Source organism: Canis lupus, chromosome 18 (assembly GCF_048164855.1).
Source record: "Canis lupus baileyi chromosome 18, mCanLup2.hap1, whole genome shotgun sequence".
Lineage (NCBI taxonomy): Eukaryota > Metazoa > Chordata > Mammalia > Carnivora > Canidae > Canis > Canis lupus.
Genome location: NC_132855.1, coordinates 15,472,425 through 15,492,890, shown reverse-complemented (window position 1 = coordinate 15,492,890; position 20,466 = coordinate 15,472,425). Strand labels below are relative to the sequence as shown.

The window sequence follows — 20,466 nt, the reverse complement described above, 5'->3', positions numbered from 1 at the left end:
GCATAGTGACCATTGCAGTCTAGCAGGGCAGGTGGAGCAGAAGTCAGAAACTCAGGTGTTACTTGCTCTCTATATAGCAAAAAGCATAGCTCAGTTGACTGACTTGAGTCAGGAGGAGAAACAGATAGGAGAGCCCAGTGCCTTGAATTTAAAAAGCTGGCTCATAGAAATGGGGCATCACACTTATAAGAGAGGCATCTGGGACCAGCACGGCATACAGCAGCCTCCACACAGGCAGGCCAAACATTAAAGCTAAGAACTGGGAAACCTTGTTGGGAGATGTGTGCCGCAGGCAATGTGACATTAGAGAAGTCAAGTAGCAGGGTCACACCTGTTGGGTTCAGTTCCCATGTACATTTAAATTTATAAAAAAAATTTTTAAAGATTTTATTTATTTGAGAGAGAGAGTGAGTAGCATGAGCCAGATTTGCGGGGGGGTGGGGGGTGAGGGAAGGGATAGAGGGAGAGAGAGAAGCAGACTCCCTGCTGAGGAGTCCCCTGGGGCTGGATCCCAGGACCCTGAGACCATGACCTGAGCCAAAGGCAGATGCTTAACCTACTGAGCCACCCACCGAGGTGCCCCTTAAATTTATTTACTTATTTATTTACACATTGTTTATTTAACTTCCTACCTGCTATTGTTTTCTAAAACTCACACATGGGATAGTTGGGATTTGAAAACTAAAATCAAATCAGTTCTTACCGAAGAGCACATGCTTAGTAATTTCTCCCCTTCCAGATATTTTTAGCATAGTTTTCCCAAGATTAAGATTTTCTTCCACTCTCATAATTAGAAAAGACAATATTAAAAGTATAATTGATACTTAGCTATAAAGGATAAAGATTAGGTATGTGCATGGTATGTGGGTGTGTGTGTATATGTGTATTTCTGTGTAGACATTAAAACTGAACATTAGACTTGTCAATTTAAGAGCTATAAATAAAAGTGGTGGATTCAAACACAAAAAAAAGATGGTTAAAGTAGCTTACCTTTAAGGTGCTTCTAACATACTTGAAGATTCTACATTTCCACATATTTTTGTCTCACATTTCATGAGGTAAGTATGCTACGTATTTGATCAGTGAATTATCACACTGTGTTTTTATTTAACAAAACTCATTTCAGAGGCTCTTCATTTGTCTCATAAACATCCCTTTTATTATCATATTTGAGTTTATTAGCAATACAGTCCTTCTAAATAATAATCCTATATTTTAGTAGTGATCATTTTTGAAGTATTGGCATCATGCCTCTTTATATTAAAGAAATATCCATCCCAACTACCTAAACATGACATGGTTTTTGACTTGATCAGCAAGTTGGCAGTAAGAGAGGAAATCCATAGTACTTCTATGTTAACTAAATGCCACATCTACTTAAATTATCTAATATGCTACTGTAATCTACTTACGAAAACAGTAGTTTGCTTAGACAAATAGTCTATAAAATAATAGCAACTGTTTTAATGCTGAAATGACCACAGAGCACACAAATGCCAAATTACATACAAAGGATATTTCCTTCTTATACTCCAGAGTTCTTTGTCAGTGGCTCCAAAAGCAACTTGAAAATATGTTCTCTCTGATGACACTTGGTTTACTATTTTGTCTTAAATCCATTGCCTTGAAATACAAATTCAGTTTTAGATATTAGGCTAGTTTTAGATAATAGATTTGGATAGTAGTACAGAGAGGTCTTTGTAGTAACTAATGCTTTATTATTCTTTAGTGGTTTGGGGTAGGAGGCTGTGTTTTCACAGTCTTTGACATCTCTTGAAAGGATTTTCAAGATCATTGTCAAGTAATTAATTTTTATCCTAATTTTCCCAGTGGTATATATAATGGGTCAGTAGAGTAAAAACACCTAATTTTGGCAATTAGTGGGAAGTTCTCCAGTGGACGTATATAGAGTCTGCACTTAAGTCTAATGAACCAACTGCATAAGCCCAGAAAGAAGACATGTGGCAAACATGGAAAAGGTCTAGAGTTTAGTTGTCTGATTGCTCATTGTGAATCAAGAGTTGATGCAGCTGCCAAGAGATCAATGGCAACAGAGGCCAGGCTGGTAGGGAGAATCCCAGTAAATGGGAAGGATGGTGGTATCCTACCCTGCACTCCCAACCCCAGCTTGGTGTCTTGGGGGTCAGTTTGGGGTTCTCTAGTTAGCCGTATACATTTTTAAGTGTTTAAAATTGGAGCTCATTCAAATACAATGGTCAGGACAGAGAAAAAAACTTGAAACCATGTTTATAGAGGGAAGAACTGGAGGAATTGAGGCCATTTATTCTGAAGGAGAGGGTACGGAATTATTGTCTTCACAGATATAAAGGGCTATCATGTAGAAGAGAGATTAGATTTATTGTGCATGGCTCTAGAGGATAGACTCGACCAATGGGGCAGATTTTGGCTCACTATAAGAATAGCTTTCTGCTGGTTACACATGTCCCTGAGAGAAGTGAACTACCTCCAAAAGTAATTTTGGGCTAGGAAGACGACCATGCCTAGGCAGATGGTTGCTATTGTATACAGGGTCCTAGGGAAATCCCAGAAAACTGGACTAGAGATCTCCAAAGTCCTCCAAAGTCGAATGTCCTAGTTGTGTGTCTTATCATCTCTCTGTCCAGCTAATACATTTCTTGGACCCCTCTGTTTAGCAAGCATGATGTTAGCAGTGCAGAGAACTCCAGGCACTCTTGTGGAGAAACCAAACCAGCCAGCCACCACAGCACAGGGTGAGGAGTAACCTAATCCAGTTTGCATATTTGAAAGGTGGCTTAGCTGATAAGGTTGAGGATGGAGTGGTGCTAACCATAGGCTTCCCACGGGTTCCTTCTGAGTCTCAGGTTTTTCATCTTTTATATAAGGGGCCTGGACTATTCTGTAGCATTCTATGTAAATAAATTCATTCAGTGTCTTCCTTTATAGTTTCATTTTGATTGTCAGGCCTATGGTACTGTAGGTTTTACCAACCTCTGGGTACAAATGGAGTCACACTGTCACAATACCCAGATTTCACTCAGGCTTGCCTATTGTGCTTCTTAGGACCTCCAGGCCCCTATAAAAACCTTACCCAGCTATCTCTTGGAACCCCTGAAAAAGCCCAATGGGAGCTCCTGAGCTGACCCCTCTGGCTTCTTGCTGTGTTGTTATCTGAACCCACCTGCGGGTGGTGCCTCCTCTGGCCAGTCCTGGTGGCCTGTTCCTAGGATTGTAGCCTTCGTGTTGCTAAGGTGACACGGCACTTCTCCAGGTCTTCACTGTAGCGCAGCTATACTATTCCCAGCAAAAGTGGGGTCAATGGCCCACTTCCTCACTTTGTGTCATTTTTCTGTCACCTCGGCAGTGAAGTGGGACTAAATGAGCTTATGTCTTACAGAATTTCTCTTGAAATAAGCTCCTCTGCAACCCCAAGGCTGTGGGACCAGTAGCTGAGAGAGACACCAGCATTTTCTCTTCATTACAGTTTCCCCCCAAGATCTCCAAAGTTCCTCCCTGTGCTGGCCAATTCTTCAGCAGAAAGATAAGGCAAAATGAACTATAATCCTGGCAGCTTCATGATCCCAATCATCAAATATATCTATACCTGAGATTATTATTATTACTGTTATTTATGACTTATGTCTGACACAGGGTTAAATGATTTTCATATATCATTTCTATCACCCCAGCTTCTGGAGCTGCAGACTCTTAGTATCATCATTTGCAGATAAGGATGAGGCTAACAGGAATTAAGTAACTTGTTTAAAGTCAAACAGCTGACAGAGCTAGAATTCAAAACCAGACTGATATGAAATATTCCAGAAACCAAATTCTCAACAGGCCTCCAACACTTGGACATCAACACTCAATCTTATAACCTAGTTAACAGTAGAGTGCCTTCTTTGCTCATTTGTTATCTTTGCATAAATTCAAAATTGGTTTTTGCATCCAGGGCTGGGAAGAAACAGTGGATGCCGCCATTTCCCACCTCTTGAAGACTTGCCTATCAAAGAGTTCAAAGGAGCAGGCTTTGAACCTTAGCAGCCAGCTGAATATACCCAAAGACACAAGTCGACTGAAGAAACATATCACCCTGCTCTGTGATAGATTAGCCAAAGGAGGACGTCTCTGCTTAAGTACGGATGCAACAGCTCCGCAGATCATGGTCATGCCAGGTGAGAGCTTTGTCCATGCTCCCTAAACATGACTATTTTTCCCAAATTAAAGGAATATGCCTGAGGTTGTATTTGGGGTTTACATTTCATATTAAAGTGATGATAGCTAAGAAAATTGCTTTCACATTTCCCCTCAGACATCCCAGGGTAACCACTTGGATAAATATTCTTGTGGTATTTGCTCATTAGACATTTCTAGAATGGCATGTCTTTTTTTCTTCCCTCACTCTAAATATATGATCCATTTTAAATATATGATCCATTTTGTTTTGCTTCTAACCAATAAAAAGTGAATTAGAGAATAAAACTATTTCTAAGGAAAAGTTTTACTAAATGTGGTCTTGTGATACTGTATTTCATAAATGTAAATAGCATAATACAAGCAGCTAATATAATCCAGATGAGTGAGTCCCATCCCTTCTGTTGTTTGCTTGGATTGTGGTCATCAGTATTAGGGGATCGTGGGGAGAAGAGACAAAGAAAAAGACTGGGATCAGCAGATGTGAACAAGCTGCAGAGACCTGTCACCTATAGGCCAAGGTAGAGAGAGATTCATCTTGCCCTAACATGAGCAGACAGTGATGACAGTTGGCATCCAGGTCAGCCCTTTCCATGGTCAGAGGGGCTAAGCAATCAGTGGTGCTGCACTTGAGTCCCTTGTAGGCGGCAGCTCCTGTGTCCGGCTTCCTTTGTAATGTTTGTCTTTATGGCAACAACAAGGAATATGAAGTAAATGCATTAATTCAGTGCAACAGTTGTAGTATCTATTTCCTTCTAAAGCAAGGACCATGGTATGAGAAGTGCTGTGGTTTTCTCTTCTTCCTTCTTACATGTCTTGTATGCCCCTCCCTGCCATGCTGATGCTCTTCCTCTTGCTTCCTTTTCCCCTCAATCAGCATTCCTAGAAGTAAAAAAGAATGCAAGCAAAAACTTAAAAAGATAAACATGGAGACAGCATAGCATAATTTAATAAGGACAGACTCTGGAGGCAGACAGACTAGTGTTCGGGGCCTGCCTTTATCCCTTACTGCTTATGTGATCCTGGATGTGCTGGTTAACTTTCCAGAGTCTTAGTTTTTTTTTTTTTTTCTTAGTTTCTTTTTCCAGAATCTTTTGAAAGTAGGTATAATGATGCCTTCCTTGTCATTGGGTCCTTAGACATTTGTAAAGCACTTAGCACAGTGCTTGGGATAGAGACACACTCAACAAATAAAACTGTAATTCTTACCATTGCTATAGATATACATAAACCTGTAAATTTGGGGGTGGGAAAATAGCTGGTTTGGAGTCATGGGTTACTATAGTCAATGATTTGAAATCTTTTTTACCTTATTTATATGTGGATAGAATCTAACCTTTATTCCAAAAGAATATTTCTAATGTCAGAATAGAAAAATGTCTTTCCATATAGAAATAGTTCTAATATAGTTTGTATTAATTTAGGCCCTCTTCACCTTGCCCTTGTTAACATCTTCCTGACTGGTCAGCTTCTACTCATCTGTCTTCTGTCCCCTATTACAGGATTATTTTTGTAAGAAATAAATATTTAGGCTTCATGAGATAGTAAATGAAAAATATTTACTATGATCAGCACTCAGTACATGGCTTTCCTTCCTTCTTTGCCAATTGGAAAAACAAAGGAGGCCTGAGGGAAAAGGACAGGTATATAAAAAAGAAAACTTAAGAAAGAGATGGGATCGGTCTCCTGACTGGCTGACATACCATAAGTCCAGGCCTTGGCAGCCCTGCCTTTTGTTCTCTACCTCCCTGCTGGAGCCTCTTTGAGAATAGCCAGTGACAATGCTGTGAGCAAAGACCTTGATACCTGGAGAGAACATATGCTCCCTCAGTCACACTTATTGATTTTGAAACTTTTGTCATTTGTCAAATAACGAGGTTTAGAAGTAGCTTGAAGACCATGTCCATATAAACCCTCAATGCAAAATTTTTTAATGTGTGGAAGGAAGGGGCAGAGGAAAGCTGGGTCTATGCCTCTCATGCTTAAGTCTAGTTGAGGTCAGTCCACTGCAGGGGATTGAGGCTTTGTTCATCTGTGCTGCACCATCATGGTCTTCATTGCTGCTATTTATCCACAACCTAGATTTTTACTCTGGTTGAATAACTTTCTGTCCCACTTGCTTTGATCTAATCATGCTCGTGAGTTTTAAAAAATTGTTCATTCAGTACCCTCTGTCATTAACATGCTCCATTATTGCCAATAATACCTTTATAACCTAGAATTCAAATGTTTTGACATACTTATTTATGTACTTAGCACGTTTCTGTAGTAGAAGAAACATGTAGAATTATTGCTTTATTTTATAAACAGAAAACAGATTTAGGAAAAGCTAGATATCTTGCCCAGAATTAGATAATTCTCAGAAGGTTTCAGTCTAGAATCCAAATGTAGCCCACTGTGCTTCCCTCTATACCACACAGACCATAGTGGTACAAATATCATTCCAGGCTGAGCTTTTTCCTGCATAAGCTGTTCTTGATCTGGCCTTCTTTTCACTTAAATTAGTCTAGCAGTGTGGGAGAAAAAGGGGAGACAGAGTTTCACACAGTGTCTTTTCTTTGCTATGAGGAATATGTTAAAGATTTATCTTTGTTTGGTGCATCATTTTTATTATCTTTGTAGGTGCCATGAGCCCATCATCATAGAGATAATAAGAAATACTGTGTTATTTCTGCTTCAAGACAGTAATTGTACAATTTACAGTGTTAGTATAGTTGTAATAGTTGTTTCAGAATACATGAAGGCAAGGTGGCATATTAGAAAGGAGTAGGTTACTGAATGCATAAGCATACGAGGCATTTTTTCACAGACATGATCTTTTTTTAAAAGCTGGGCAAGAACTCAGAAATCCTCTGGTTCACCTCCCTCACTTAACAGCTGAGGTAACTGAGGCCTAGGAAGATGAAGTGACTTAGTGGTTGGTATTACAAGGCAGGAGTGTGTGTCATTTTACCATGTTCCCTATTAAATGGCAGATGGATAAACATCTCAGAATAAAAAACCCTTGGTCTTTTCTAGCTTCATGACTTTATGAGCCCGGCACCTTGGATGTGCCCTTTCTTAGCTCCAGTAAAGGCCATGATGACAACATCCTCCCTGGCATCCAGAGTTTGAAAATCTTTCCCACTAGGAATTACCTTATGGACTTTTTGCCTCACATTTCTCCTGTTTGCCTTTATCAACTTTCAGATGCCCTATCAAGATTTAGCCCACCCTTTTCTGGGCATATGTCTTTTTAAATTATTATTATAGAACCATTAAACTTAATGTGTCTTCTACCTATAGCTCTGGTATTCATACTTTTTTCTGCTGGGGAATATTGAACTTTTATCAAATGTCTTTTTTTTTAATCTCAGCTATATGTATCCCCTTAGAGCAAGACTAGGGTAGTGTGTTAAAAAAAATCAGAATGTGAATGCCCTTAGTGGCCTTGCTGGCTTTCTTATACATGTTTGTTACCTACTTCTCCCCTGCAGGTGCTCAGGCTGAGAGATTTGTCTTAGATGGCCAGAGGCTTCCTTGTATGACCTCAGTGTCTAGGATGATATTTCAGTGGCCCTCATTACAGCTAAGACTTGACTCTCTCAAGCACATATGTAAAACTTAATGCACACATGGGTGGGCCTAACTTATGATATTTGGAGATGAATCATTTTAACTTCATGAACACTGGAGTTTTTTGTTTTGTTTTTTTTTTATCATTTCTGTATGGGTTTTTAACCTTCATGTGTCTAGGTGATACTTTGCTCCCCAAGAAGCAGAGGGGGTTAGAGATGGCCCATCGAATGGAAGCTTAGAGAGCAAATGGTGGGCACCACAGCAGGACAGGCATTGCAGACTGAGCAAGGGAAAATACTTAAAGACAATCCAGGCTGGTCAGGTGCCTCAAGGGACTATTCTCTTAACATGATCAAATGAGTCACAAGTTGGAGTGGGCCATAACTTCAGCTGTGTTTTCTTTGACACTGCCAGACTCCTAGGCCTCAAGGAATCCAATTTGGGGTGGGGGCAGAAAGCAAAGACAGCTTAATAAATAAAATGAGTCTTTTCACAGATATGGGTCAGAAGACTTACTCTTGAGATGTGATACAGACCACTCCAAAATTAGTATTTTATACATCTTTACTATATTAAGCGGAAAGAAGAAAATGGAGAGTAAAAATTTGAATAAAGTATCTATTCTGTCGTTTGGGAAGACATATTTAAAACTCCTGCTCTTTAGTATCTTAAATTTGAGTTAATGACCTTTTTGCCTTGAGGGTTTGATGTTATTTTGAGGCGTCTTCCAAATGACCTATTTCAGTAGCATTTAAATTTAGCTTTCTGAGGTCTCACTTAGATGCTTGGTAAGGCATTTTGTGTTTACTTTCATATAGTCAGTGTGATCCAGCTGTTGACTTTACACTTTATTTGAATTTTTATAAGTTTGGAGTCTTTCATTTGAGAAATTTAGACAAATTTAATATAGGAAAGGCCTCAGGAAAAATTACTAAATAGGTTCTGAATCTATTTATTCTTTTTTTTTTTAAAGTAGTTCCAAGATGATAAAATATAGTTGCCCTCGAACAACACAGTTTGAACAGCACAGGTCCACTTTTATGCAGAATTAAAAAAATAAATAAATACAGTATAGTGCTGTAAATGTATTTTCTCTTCCTTATGATTTTCTTAATAACATTTTCTTTTCTCTAGCTTACTTTATTATAAGAATATAGCGTATAATATATACAACCTACAAAATGTATGCCAGTCAGCTGTTTATATCATTGGTAAGGCTTCAGGTCAACAGTAGGCTCTTAGTGTTTGGGGAATCAAAAGTTATATATGGATTTCCCACTAACAGGGGGTCTCCACTCCCAACCCCTGCATTGATCAATGGTTGACTGTGCTATTGTGAAGTGGGCTTTGACTTCAAAAGTGCATGAGCTAGCTTGGCCCTTTAGTGGTTATATAATATAGGACAAATTTCTTAGCTTGTCAGCTTCTCCATTTTTTCAGCTATAAATAGGAATAATAATGGTACTTTACCAGACTTTTTAGCCAAATAAAATATAGCAGTACTTGGAAAATGCTTAGTAAGTGCCTGACACAGCAAATTCTCACTAAATGTGAGCTTCTCTTAATAATTAGTATAAATACTAATGTAAAATCTAAAAGATACTTGTGAGAACTTGACAAAATAATTCTAGAGTTAGAAGAGAAAAAATATAATATCGGACAGGAAATTTTAAAAAAGAAGAGTAAAATTTGCCTTTTCGGAATATTTGTTATAAAGTAATAAAAAAAAAAGTAATAGTAAATGGCAGTTTTGCAATTATAACAAGGGAGCTTGATACACCAAATAGAACATTCAAAATTGATTCAAGTATGGAAGTTTGAGATGAATTGGTATCAGAAGAAGACTACCTGAAACTGAACCAACATTTTATTGTTTTTATTTGGGAAAATAAAAAGGTTTAGTTGAAAAATAAGTAGAGTTAAAAATTAATGTAAGTTTATTTTATCATGTATTTGCCAAAATTTATGTTACACCTACAATTACGTGCTAATTCTTAGAAATAGCAATGAAAGAATTTTGTGGGATTTTTGTTTTTGTTTGTTTTTGGCATGTTGATGGATACTCACATTTGACCTTACAAGCAGCTTTACAGAGAGGGTCCTTTTTAGGAAAAAATGTATCAGGGCATCATCTATTTCCCTGGGTGGGTGTGTGTGTGTGTGTGTGTCTTTCTTAATCCTTTGATATGCAAATATTTTCCTCCAGAAACATCTATTCTGTCATCCTCTGGTCAATTTACTTCTCTTGATTAGCTGGAATGATTGCCAGATTTTTACTGATCACTGTTCTTGCATCTCTAATAACACTTTAACTGCTTAAATCTTGCATCGTTTGCAAGATTTATAATCTCCCTCTACAGCCCATTTATGCTGTATTTGCAACAGTTTCTAACAGTTTGTGAGAGATGGACCCATGTAAAAAGTTGACAACACCCAGGGACTCATCTAATATTAAATATGGAAAGATATTTGAGTAGAATCTAATTTTATAAGTGGTCTGTTGGTTTTTGAGTGAATATCTTTGTATTATGCTTTTGCTTTTCTATGACTATGATTGGAATAATCAGAACTTCTATGAGCAGGAAAGTCCACCTCCCTGTCTGCCAATTAAATATATAAGAATTTAGAATGTGTCAATCTGAACTTGGACCTCATGTGCTACTCTGACATTTCAAAGCAATAGAGAGAGGACAAAGTGAGTTTATAAATGGTGCTAGGCACTGGCCAGCCGTTTGGAGAAAAAAAATAGATTATGTAGCACATGTACCATGCACTACAGTACATTTCAGATAGCTAAGAGATTTAAATGTGAAAAAATGAAATCACAAAACACAGAAGGAAATAAAGGTAGATACATAGATATGGGGGCAGGATAGGTCTTTCTAAGTAAGTCAGCAAAGGAAGAAAACAAAAGATTGAGCTTCAGTTATTTGCTTCTCAAAATCTCGTCCAGAAGCATATAAAGCAAGGTGCATGTTAATGGTAATTACCCTGGGTGGTGGAGTTACAGGTACTGAGTGTCCTCCTACTCTTTCTTTTCCATATACTATGTACATTTTCCTACAAAGAAATGTACATAGCAAATAAGAAGGGACCATGATAGAAAGTACCACCAACAAAACAACTGTAATTGTTGTTTGGTGGTAAGGAAAAAAACAAAGACTCATCTCCTAAACCAGGAAATTAATGGGTTTTTTTTCTTCCCAGAAGGAAATAAATTGTTTGAAGGCAAAGACCATGTGTTTATGGGGCTTATTTATATTTCTGTCCTGATAAATGAGCTCACGTCCTCCCCTGCCCAGGACTTCTTGCATAAAATAAATGTGTGCAGCCAGCTTATGGATTCTGCCTTCATTCCATCTCTCTATCTCCTCTCCGAAAGTAGGCCAAATTAATGTCACTTATTGATCTCTGAATAACTTTTTCCTCTTTTCGTGGGTGATTTCATAATTGCTAAATCTGGTAAGCACTTTGCCTACAACTCGTTTGGCTGCTCTATACCCTTTTACATCGAGACCATTTCCTTAGAACATTTTCATTCCTTGGTTTTTCTTTTACTATTGGAAATTGTCCCTGTCCTCTTCAGGCCTGTCTTTTCCAATCTGCTTTGTGGCTTCTTGTTCCTTTTTCTGTCTCTTCACTGTTGGTATTTCATCTTCATGCTCTCCTGGACAGTCTCGTCCAACTACCACCTACAGTCCATGATTTCTAAGTTTGTACCTTTCTGTCTGGCTTTTCTTTGGAGTTTCATATGTCTCTGTCAGCACCCCACAGGCCTCTCCATTTCAAAGTGCCCAGGTGCACCTCATGTCCTTCTGCACATCTCATCTCAGTGATGATATTACCCAAGACCCAGGCCAGGGGCCCCAGAACAGCCTTGACCTTCTGTTTCCTTTATTTCCTATGTTCAGTCAGTCACCAAACTTAATGGCAGCACATCCCAAATGTATCTCTTTTCAGTGTCCACATTGCAATTACCTTACTTCATGCCCTTGTCTCCTATTGCTATTAAAATGGCCTACCAATAGCCTTCCTGAATTAATATTCCTCTTTTAGTACTATCATAAAAAACAAACAAGTTATGAATGTCCATAGCATCATGATAGCCAAAAAATGGAAACAATCCAAATATTTATAAATGATGAATGGATAAATAAGTGTGGCACATTCATACAGTGGAATATTTTTTTAACAATATAAAGAGCTACAACATGATGAACTTTGAAAACATTTTACTAAATGAAAGAAAGCCAGTCCAAAAGACCATATATTATATGATTCCATTCATATAAAATGTCCAGAATAGGCAAATTCATGAGAAAGAAAGTAGATTAGTGGTTGCCTAGGCCTGGGAGTGGGGTAGGGGGTAGAAATGGATAGTAATAGCTAATGGGTATGGGGTTTCCTTTTGAGTGAGAAGAATATTCTAAAATTAGGTTGCATAATGGCTTCACATCTCTGTGAATGTACTGAAAGCCACTGAATATTTTAAAAGTGTGAATTATGTTGTAATAAAGTTATTTAAAAATAACTCATCTTTAATACACAGATGAGACATATTTTGTAGAAATTTAGAAAAGTCAGATGAGAAAAAAGGATTAAAAATCACTAATACTCTAACCACCCTGAAATAAACACTACTATGTATAAGTTTATGAATGTGAAAAAAAAAAAAAAAAGTTTATGAATGTGTATATACATATATGTATTCCTGTGTGTGTGTATGTGTCTACATATCCTTCTGGTCTTTTTTCTTTGCGTATATGTAATTTTGTTTTATTAAATAGGGTTGTACTGTACCTTCTACTTTGTAACCCACTTTAAAAACTTTCATTATATCATAGCATTATTAAATACGTTCTTTTAATACGTTTGATATGCAAATATTTTCCTTTTACGTTCTTTTAATAGCTACATACTTAATCAGTCCCCTTTTGTCAAATACATAATTTCTGATTTTAGTATGATAAGAAATTAGTGAACTTTTTTTTAAGATTTTATTTATTCATGAGACACACACACACACACACACACACACACACACAGAGGCAGAGACACAGGCAGAGGGAGAAGCAGGCTCCATGCAAGGAGCCCTACGTGGGACTCGATCCCGGATCTCCAGAATCACACCCTGGGCTTCAGGCGGCGCTAAACCGCTGCGCCACCGGGACTGCCCAGTGAATTTTTTTTGTAGCTAAATCTGTATACATCTATAATGAATTTATAGTTTTCCATGAGTATGAATTTCTTTGCAGAAATATGGATCTGGATATGTTACTTACTTGCTTGAAAATACTCTGTGGCTCCCTGTTATTTACCAGATTAAATCAGAAGTCTTAAATATGAAATACAACATTCTTTATGAAATAGACCAACATTCTTCTTCTAGCTGTTAACTCCTGCACTTTCATCCTTAAGATTCTTTACTGGTACTGAATTATTTAATATTTTCTAAATAACACCATGCTTTTCAGGCTTCTGTAGTTTCCTTAGCTTAGAGTCAGTCTCTGGCTGGTGGTAAGGTTACCACTAATTTCTGAAATGATGTTCCACAAAGCATTTCCTAGTCCTCCTGGCAGCACTAGTCCCTCTCTGCTCTGTGCTCCTTGGTCTCTGGGTGTATGGCTGTTATAGTGCTTATCATGCAGTACCATAGTTTAATAGTTTTACTGCATCCCTCACTGCTGTATTAGTCTGTTAAGTCTGCCATAACAAAATACCACAGGCTGGGTGGCCTAAACAACACGCATTTGTTTTCTCACAGTTCTGGAGGCTGTAAGTCCGGGATCAAGGTGCTGGCAGGCTTGATTTCTCCTGAGGTCTGTCTGCCTGGTAAACAGATGGCGACCTTTTATCTGTGTCCTCTTGTGGCACTTTTTTTCTATATGTGCACATGCCTGGTGCCTCTTCTTCCTCTTGTAAAGACACCATTCCTTTTGTATTAGGGCCCCACCCCTATGACCTCATTTAACTTTAATGGCCTCTTTAAAGGCCCAGTCTTCAAATACAGTCACATTGGAGGTCAGGTTTTCAATCTGTGAATTTGGGAGAAGACGCAGTTTAATCGGTAACACTCCCAGATAGAAGGTAGACATGCACAGAAGGCTCAGTATGTATTGTATCCTTCTTTGTGATCTCAGCACCCCACTTATGCCTGGTATATATACAAGTGATGCCAAAATATATTTTTAAACTTCTTATTTTGAAATAATAGAAAATATCTATGATATTTTGAATAATAGACTTATAGGAAGATGCAAAAGTACTACACAGAATCCCGTGTTCCTTTATTCAGCTTTCCCTAATGGTGGCATTTTATATAACTGTAGTATAGTATCAAAAGTAGGAAATTGACACTGGTTTACCTTACATTTTTAGAATGAATCAGTAGCATTTTTTATAAAAAGGATAAGTCTTAAAGCAGGTATAAGTTTTGGACTTTTAAAAAGAATGATGGCAGGTTATATACATAGTTAGGGCTCTGAGCAAGGATATGTGGGTCTGTAAGTAAACTGGCTAAGTTTCAGATTAGAAAATCAGTTGAGGGGGGGCGGGAATCCCTGGGTGGCTCAACGATTTAGCGCCTGCCTTCAGCCCAGGGCATGATCCTGGAGACCCAGGATCATGCCTGAGTCCCACATCAGACACCCTGCGTGGAGCCTGTTTCTCCCTCTGCCTGTGTCTTTGCCTCTCTCTCTTTCTCTCTCTGTGCCTTTCATGAATAAATAAATAAAAATCTTTTTTTAAAAAAGAATTCAGTTGGGTAGATCAGTAAACACTACTTGATATAAGAACTTGAAAAGCTAAATAAAAGGGATTGAGCATAATGCAGATAGTAATAGAAGCTATTATAGGTTCATAAGCTCTGACATAAAAAGCAGTGCTCTAGAAGTACTAATCTGACTGTGGTATGCAGAATAAAAGAAAGTATGACAAATAGAGAAGAATACAGATAGTCCATCAAGTTCTTTAGTTGCCATTGATAGAAATGATTAAGTTGGCAAGTGAATTTTGTTTGTTATCAATAATGTGCTTCATTTCAAATATGATGAGCTTGAAATGCATCCAAGAGGGGTTGTGTATCAACAGCTGGATCTGAGGAATTCTAGCTTAAGGGAAACACTGAAGCTTTAAAAAGTATATTTTAGTATCCTGAGCTTTGGAGTCACCATTAAAACTTTGCAATTTGATAAAACCTCTGAGGGAGTACATAAGGAGGGAAATGCTAGATTTGGGATTTAGCTGCAGTACCACAAATCTGGGACAAGAAGTGGATTCTATAGGGAGGAGTGATTTTAAAGAATTCCCAGAAGAGATGATGTCAGTACTATCAAGGATAGAAGAAGCTCAAGCAAAGACCCTTCTATAACTGGAGGGAACAATATAGGAAGACAAATGGAAGAAGTAGGCTATAGTCTGGGTTTTTATTTCTTTTCTTTTCCTTCTGTTCAAAAATGATATTTAGAAGTGCTTGAAGGTCAGGAGGTGGTGGTAAGAAAAGAGTACTAAAATGCAACATTCGTGTTAAAAGGGAAACTTTGACAAGATAAAATAATCATCTAGAATATTGGGTAAGCTGAAGGGAATTAGTATTGAGAAGAGAAAAAATGAGGACTTAGATGTAAGTGGGGAATATATGGAAATTTTAAAAAAGGGAAAATTTAGTGAAACGCAGCTGATGAGTTTTGGGGAAATAAAGTTTTATAATGATTTGTTAGAGAGTAGGAAGGGTGAATGGTGAGGTGGTAAATTAAAGTTGATTTGCAGGAACCACACTGACAAGGACAAGGCCGTTTAATAATTGTGCAGATACTTATTCTTCTAAGGCCACACTTGAAATATTGAGATAATGTCTCCTGGTTTTAAACAACATACTATTTCAAAATTGTTTTGAATATCGAATTGTATAAGTAAAGAAAAAGTTCAGTTTTTAATAGGATGCTCCTTCTTATTCACTGTAATAGGGAGTCCATAATGGGATGAATGGAAATTTAGTGGAAGAATATTTGAATCCAGGATTAGAGTTGTATTTGACAGAAGAAGCAATTAGAAGTAAGTTTAGGGAAAGGTCTACCATCAAAGACCTAACAGAATAACATTTCTCCCTGTGTGTACTTAGCAAATACTTGTTGATAGACGAGCTGGCTGGTAACTAATTACAATGTGATGACCAAAGCCCAGTTCTTGGAAGTAGTGTTGTTAATACAGTAATAAAATACCAGGGGAGTTTGAGGAATTTCCTTCCTTGCAGATGTTTAAAGTAATGTGGATACTTGACAGTTTAAAGATAATTTGGGAAAACCCTGCCTGAAAGCAGGGGGATAAATTAAATAACTTTTAAAGGACATCACTCTGTCTTTAGTCCTGCCATATAGACAAATGTGTAAAATGCCCATTTTTACCCTCTCCCAGCTGCCTTTTCTGATATGAAATATTATGAAATATTATAATAGAAACCCTAACTCTGTGTAATTTGCAGCATCTTTAAAAAATGTATAGGTTAGCCAAAAGAAAGAGCATCTCAGCACAGTGGAGTATCCCTCAGGAAGATAATTATTTCTGGGGCTTTGCATTATATAAAAAAGAACTTTTGCATTATATGAAAAAGAACTTTTCTCACATATTCTGGTCATACTTGGCACTGTTTTATCATCAAAGATGAGGGTGAAAAATGGTATTTATTCCAGCAGTTGCTAATATGAAGGGATTTCTGCAGATTCACTATAAACTGGTAACAGTTTGTCCAGTGTTCTTCGCTTTGACTTTTACCCACCCCTATCAGCTTTTGCTACCTCAGTGGCTCTGTCTTCAACTGGAAGGTTTTACTGGTTCACCTCAAAATTGCAACAAACATACTTCCTTTTTTCTTCCCTTCAACTTTTACTTCTAATACCAGCCATCTGTCCAAGGAATTACATCTTTAATAGTAAGAATACATTTCTCTGCTTTCAGTGGAAATTGATGAATATTATTAAAGTTGTATTTATTGTTTTTCATTTATCTTTAGATTTTAGGGTGCCTGGATAAAGTATTTTAAGTGCTTAAAAACAATTCATCAATCAGTGACTTATGTGAGACAGTCATTAAGACTTACTTCATATTGTGTCATTTTCATTTAAACAATTAAAACATATGCATAATAGGAATATCCATAGATAGGGCAGACAATACAGTTTGACCCATTCCTAAGTCTTAGGCATTTTTAATTCTGGCCAATACACCTGGCCTAAAACAGGAACAATGCTCTGATGACATTGAGCAGCCCTAGCAAATAAAGAGAACGTTCTTCCACTTTGAATTGCCATCCTGAATGGAGCCAGGTCCATGCTCCCAGGTTCTTTTAAAAAAATCTTTTTATGCCAAACTTTAAAGAAACCCCATTTTAAATGTGTTTATTCAAGTGAATTATTGGAATAGTCAGTCCCTTCTGATTTATGTGCAATGTGGATATTTCTTAAACAATTAAAAATTAAAATGAAAAATGTTTTTCTTGTTTCTGGTAGTTCTTAGAGCATTATAAATATCCAATTCTAAGAAGTAAAACACCTTTACTTGTATTCCTCTGTACAGTATGTCTAAACTATGTTTTTTAGAAAGTACCTTTTAGTTTTTAAAATGTTTAATTTTTTTATTTAAAAATAAATATTTTGGTTAGCCAGAATTTTTATATTTCTTTCAAGTCTGCTTTCAGAGCCATATTCCAGTGTCATGTGGAAAATGTTACCAAAAAATAAAGTGATGTCACTCTCTAGCTTTCAGAAGCTGTGATTTATGCTAATACTGATAGAATGATTTTTACTTAGTACAGGGGTTTGCATATTGGCTGCTCTCAGATACTTTTGTCATTTGTTAAAAATAAGCATGGAAGTAACTGCAACCATAAAACATGAAGCAAATACATTGTACTGGTGAATAGCATGGCAAGCGATAGAAGGCTCCAGCTTATTGGCGCTCTAGTTATGAGCAAATGCAATGGCAAATATTAAGGGCTCAGATACAGAAATCTGGTGGATTTCAATGAAAAAATAAAGTTCAATGTGGCATACATTTAATCAGTTTAACTGTGTAAGTTACCTGATGTTCCATGTTTTACATATTTTTAAGAGATAAAAAAAATCTTTCAAAATTAGATCAAACACCAGATTGTGATAATTTCTTAAAATTAACATGTTAAGGGGGGTGGGGGATGGGGTAACTGGGTGATGGGCACTAAAGAGGGCACTTGATGGGATGAGCACTGGCTGTTACATGTTGGCAAAAAGATTTAAATAAAAAAAATTTAAAAATTAACATGTTAACTTGTGGAAAATCATTCATAATTTATACATTTTATAAACTCATAACTTATACACTTCAAACTTCATTATTTCCATAGAAAAACACATCACGTGCCATGCCATGATTGAGATCTCAAGGTGAAATTTGTTAGGTACTTACTAAGTTCCAGGCACTATTCTGGGTACTAGGGGCATAGTGACAAACTAGGCAAACACAGCCCCTGCCCTCTTGGAGCTTATATTCTGGTAAGGGGCAGTCAATACACAGGGAAACAAATTTACAAATTAACAAATTCAGATAGTGAAAATGCAATGCAGAAAAATAAGTCAGGGTAAGAGGAAAGAGTGCCAATTATGTTTGGCGTTTGTGCCTGTATCTTCTTATGACTAAAGCCTTTTTCTCTTTTCCTTCATTTAGTGAAATGTGAGGAGTGCATAGTTCATTATTTGGGACAGATGCCTTGTGTCCCTTAACTAGTCCCTTGACTAGTTAAAATAATTGTTCAGTTATATAGTATTATAGTTAAGTTTATAATTAATATTATTTGGGCACTATATTTTTTAAAGCTTGCTTTCTTTAAAAAAATTTATTATTTATTTGAGAGAGAGAGAGAGCGCACACGTGCAAGTGGGGAGAGGGAGAGAGAATTGCAAGCAGAATCCACCAAGGGCAGAGCCCAACATGGGACTCGATCCCATGACCCTGAGATCATGACCTGAACTGAAATTAAGAGCCAGCCACTGAACACAGCTGAGCCTCCCAGGTGCCCCTATAGCTTTCTGATGATTTGTGTTTCAGTTTTTAGAAAAGAAACCAAAGTAACTCTTGAGAAGTTTTCCTAATGAATAAATTTGCTAAATATTTGTAATGATCATTAGAACATTTTGTATCATAAAAACAATTTTCATGTTATTTTCATCATATTTTTATTTTGAGTTTATTATTTCTGTTATACCAGCAATCATTATTAGATGTTTACTCTCTGTTGACATCAGCTTATGAGACTATGACATCTCTGAGGGCAGGGACTGTCATTCATTTTGCTAGAATTCATCCCTAGAATCTAATATAATCTAATATAATTGGAATGTAGAAGAAGCTCAACATATCCTTGTGAATTTGATTTGAATTGAATTGTTCATGTGAACATTATCTCCTCTCTTTCCCAGTTTCCTATCACCCAATTCTCTCTCCTTTTTTCCAGCCCCCACCTTACAACATACCTATTATACCTCTTTCTCTCCACTAACCCTTTTTGCTCTGCCTTGTGAAACTTAATGGATTTCCATCTTAGATCCCTTGTCATCTCCAGTCATGAATAAATCTTTGGCTTTTCTTGGATCTACTCTGGGACTGGAAATTGTTGATAAAATTAGTCATAAAACTGACCCAACTGCTTCTGTTGCCTCTCATGTTGTGTGATTTCACCCGGGCCTTACTCTGCTAATCAGAGTTCTATTTGCTTGTTTTTGTTTGATTTTCTATCTTATTCCCAACAGAAGTTAACCCTTATGATTTTGCTCAAGCTCCAACCTCTTCTCCTCCCCTAAACTGTACAGAAGCCATCATTCCTTCTCTACTGTGAAGATCAAGGTTGTCCAAAGTAAACTCTATTTCCCATTGTTTTATTAAAAATTTTTACAATCTTACTCATCTTTTGTCTTTCTGTTCTTTCTCAGAAGAAAACATACTTGGTCTTATCAGGAAATTCAGGCTTGTCACCTTGCCCTATAGAACTCTGCTTCCTCTCTCTCTGCATCCATTTCTCTGTCAGGAGTTTTCCCACAGTTCCCTTACCATCTCTTCCTTTGGCATTCAAGGCTCCCTTCAGTTCCAGTCATCAAGATTTTTCCTGCCTCTTGTCTTTGCATATACTCTTCCCTTGCCTTGAATATTGTCCTTTATCCACCCTCCAAAACTGCCCCCTGCCACAGATCTAATCCTCACCAGCTACTTTATCCCAAGTTATAGCTCACTTTCCCATGACTTTTCTCATTCTTCTCATGGCCTCTCAGGCATTTTCTTCATAGCATGAAGCATAGTTCATAATTATACCTTTATTGTGTGTTTATTTAGTATTTATCTCACAGTACTATAAGTTCCATGAGGAGAGGGACCGTGTCTGTGTTATTCACTACCATATATTCAGCACAGCACCTGTCATACATTGGGTGTTTCAGATCCTCTTCTGTTTTCCGGTTTCCTCAGGGATCTTGTAGCCTAATATTTATCTCAGTTGAATTGTCTGCCCTTTCTTTTCTGCTGCTACCTTCTCCCATTTCTAAATTTTGCTCAGTTTTCCTCTGTTTCATTATATTGTCTTCTTTTTATTCCCCTTCAGACTTGTAAACTATGCAAATTATACTGCGGTCTCTTAAATATAAATTTGGGATGAAGCTAAATAGCATCATCTGTAAACAATTCATCTTTTGGCACAGGGAACAATATTAGTAGCAT

At 37.2% G+C, this 20,466-nt stretch overlaps 1 protein-coding gene across 16 annotated transcripts in view; it reads left to right on the top strand.

Moving 5' to 3' along the window:
* The window catches only part of BBS9 (Bardet-Biedl syndrome 9), a 432,524-nt gene that overhangs the window by 363,863 nt on the left and 48,195 nt on the right, over nucleotides 1-20,466 (top strand). For all 16 annotated transcript variants that reach the window (XR_012010672.1, XM_072783523.1, XM_072783520.1 and 13 more), the window contains one exon: nucleotides 3,932-4,154. Coding sequence is in view for 15 of the 16 variants with exons in the window: in XM_072783523.1 (XP_072639624.1) it covers nucleotides 3,932-4,154 (223 nt within the window). In the remaining variant the exon portion in view is untranslated. The remainder of the gene's footprint in view (nucleotides 1-3,931; nucleotides 4,155-20,466) is intronic.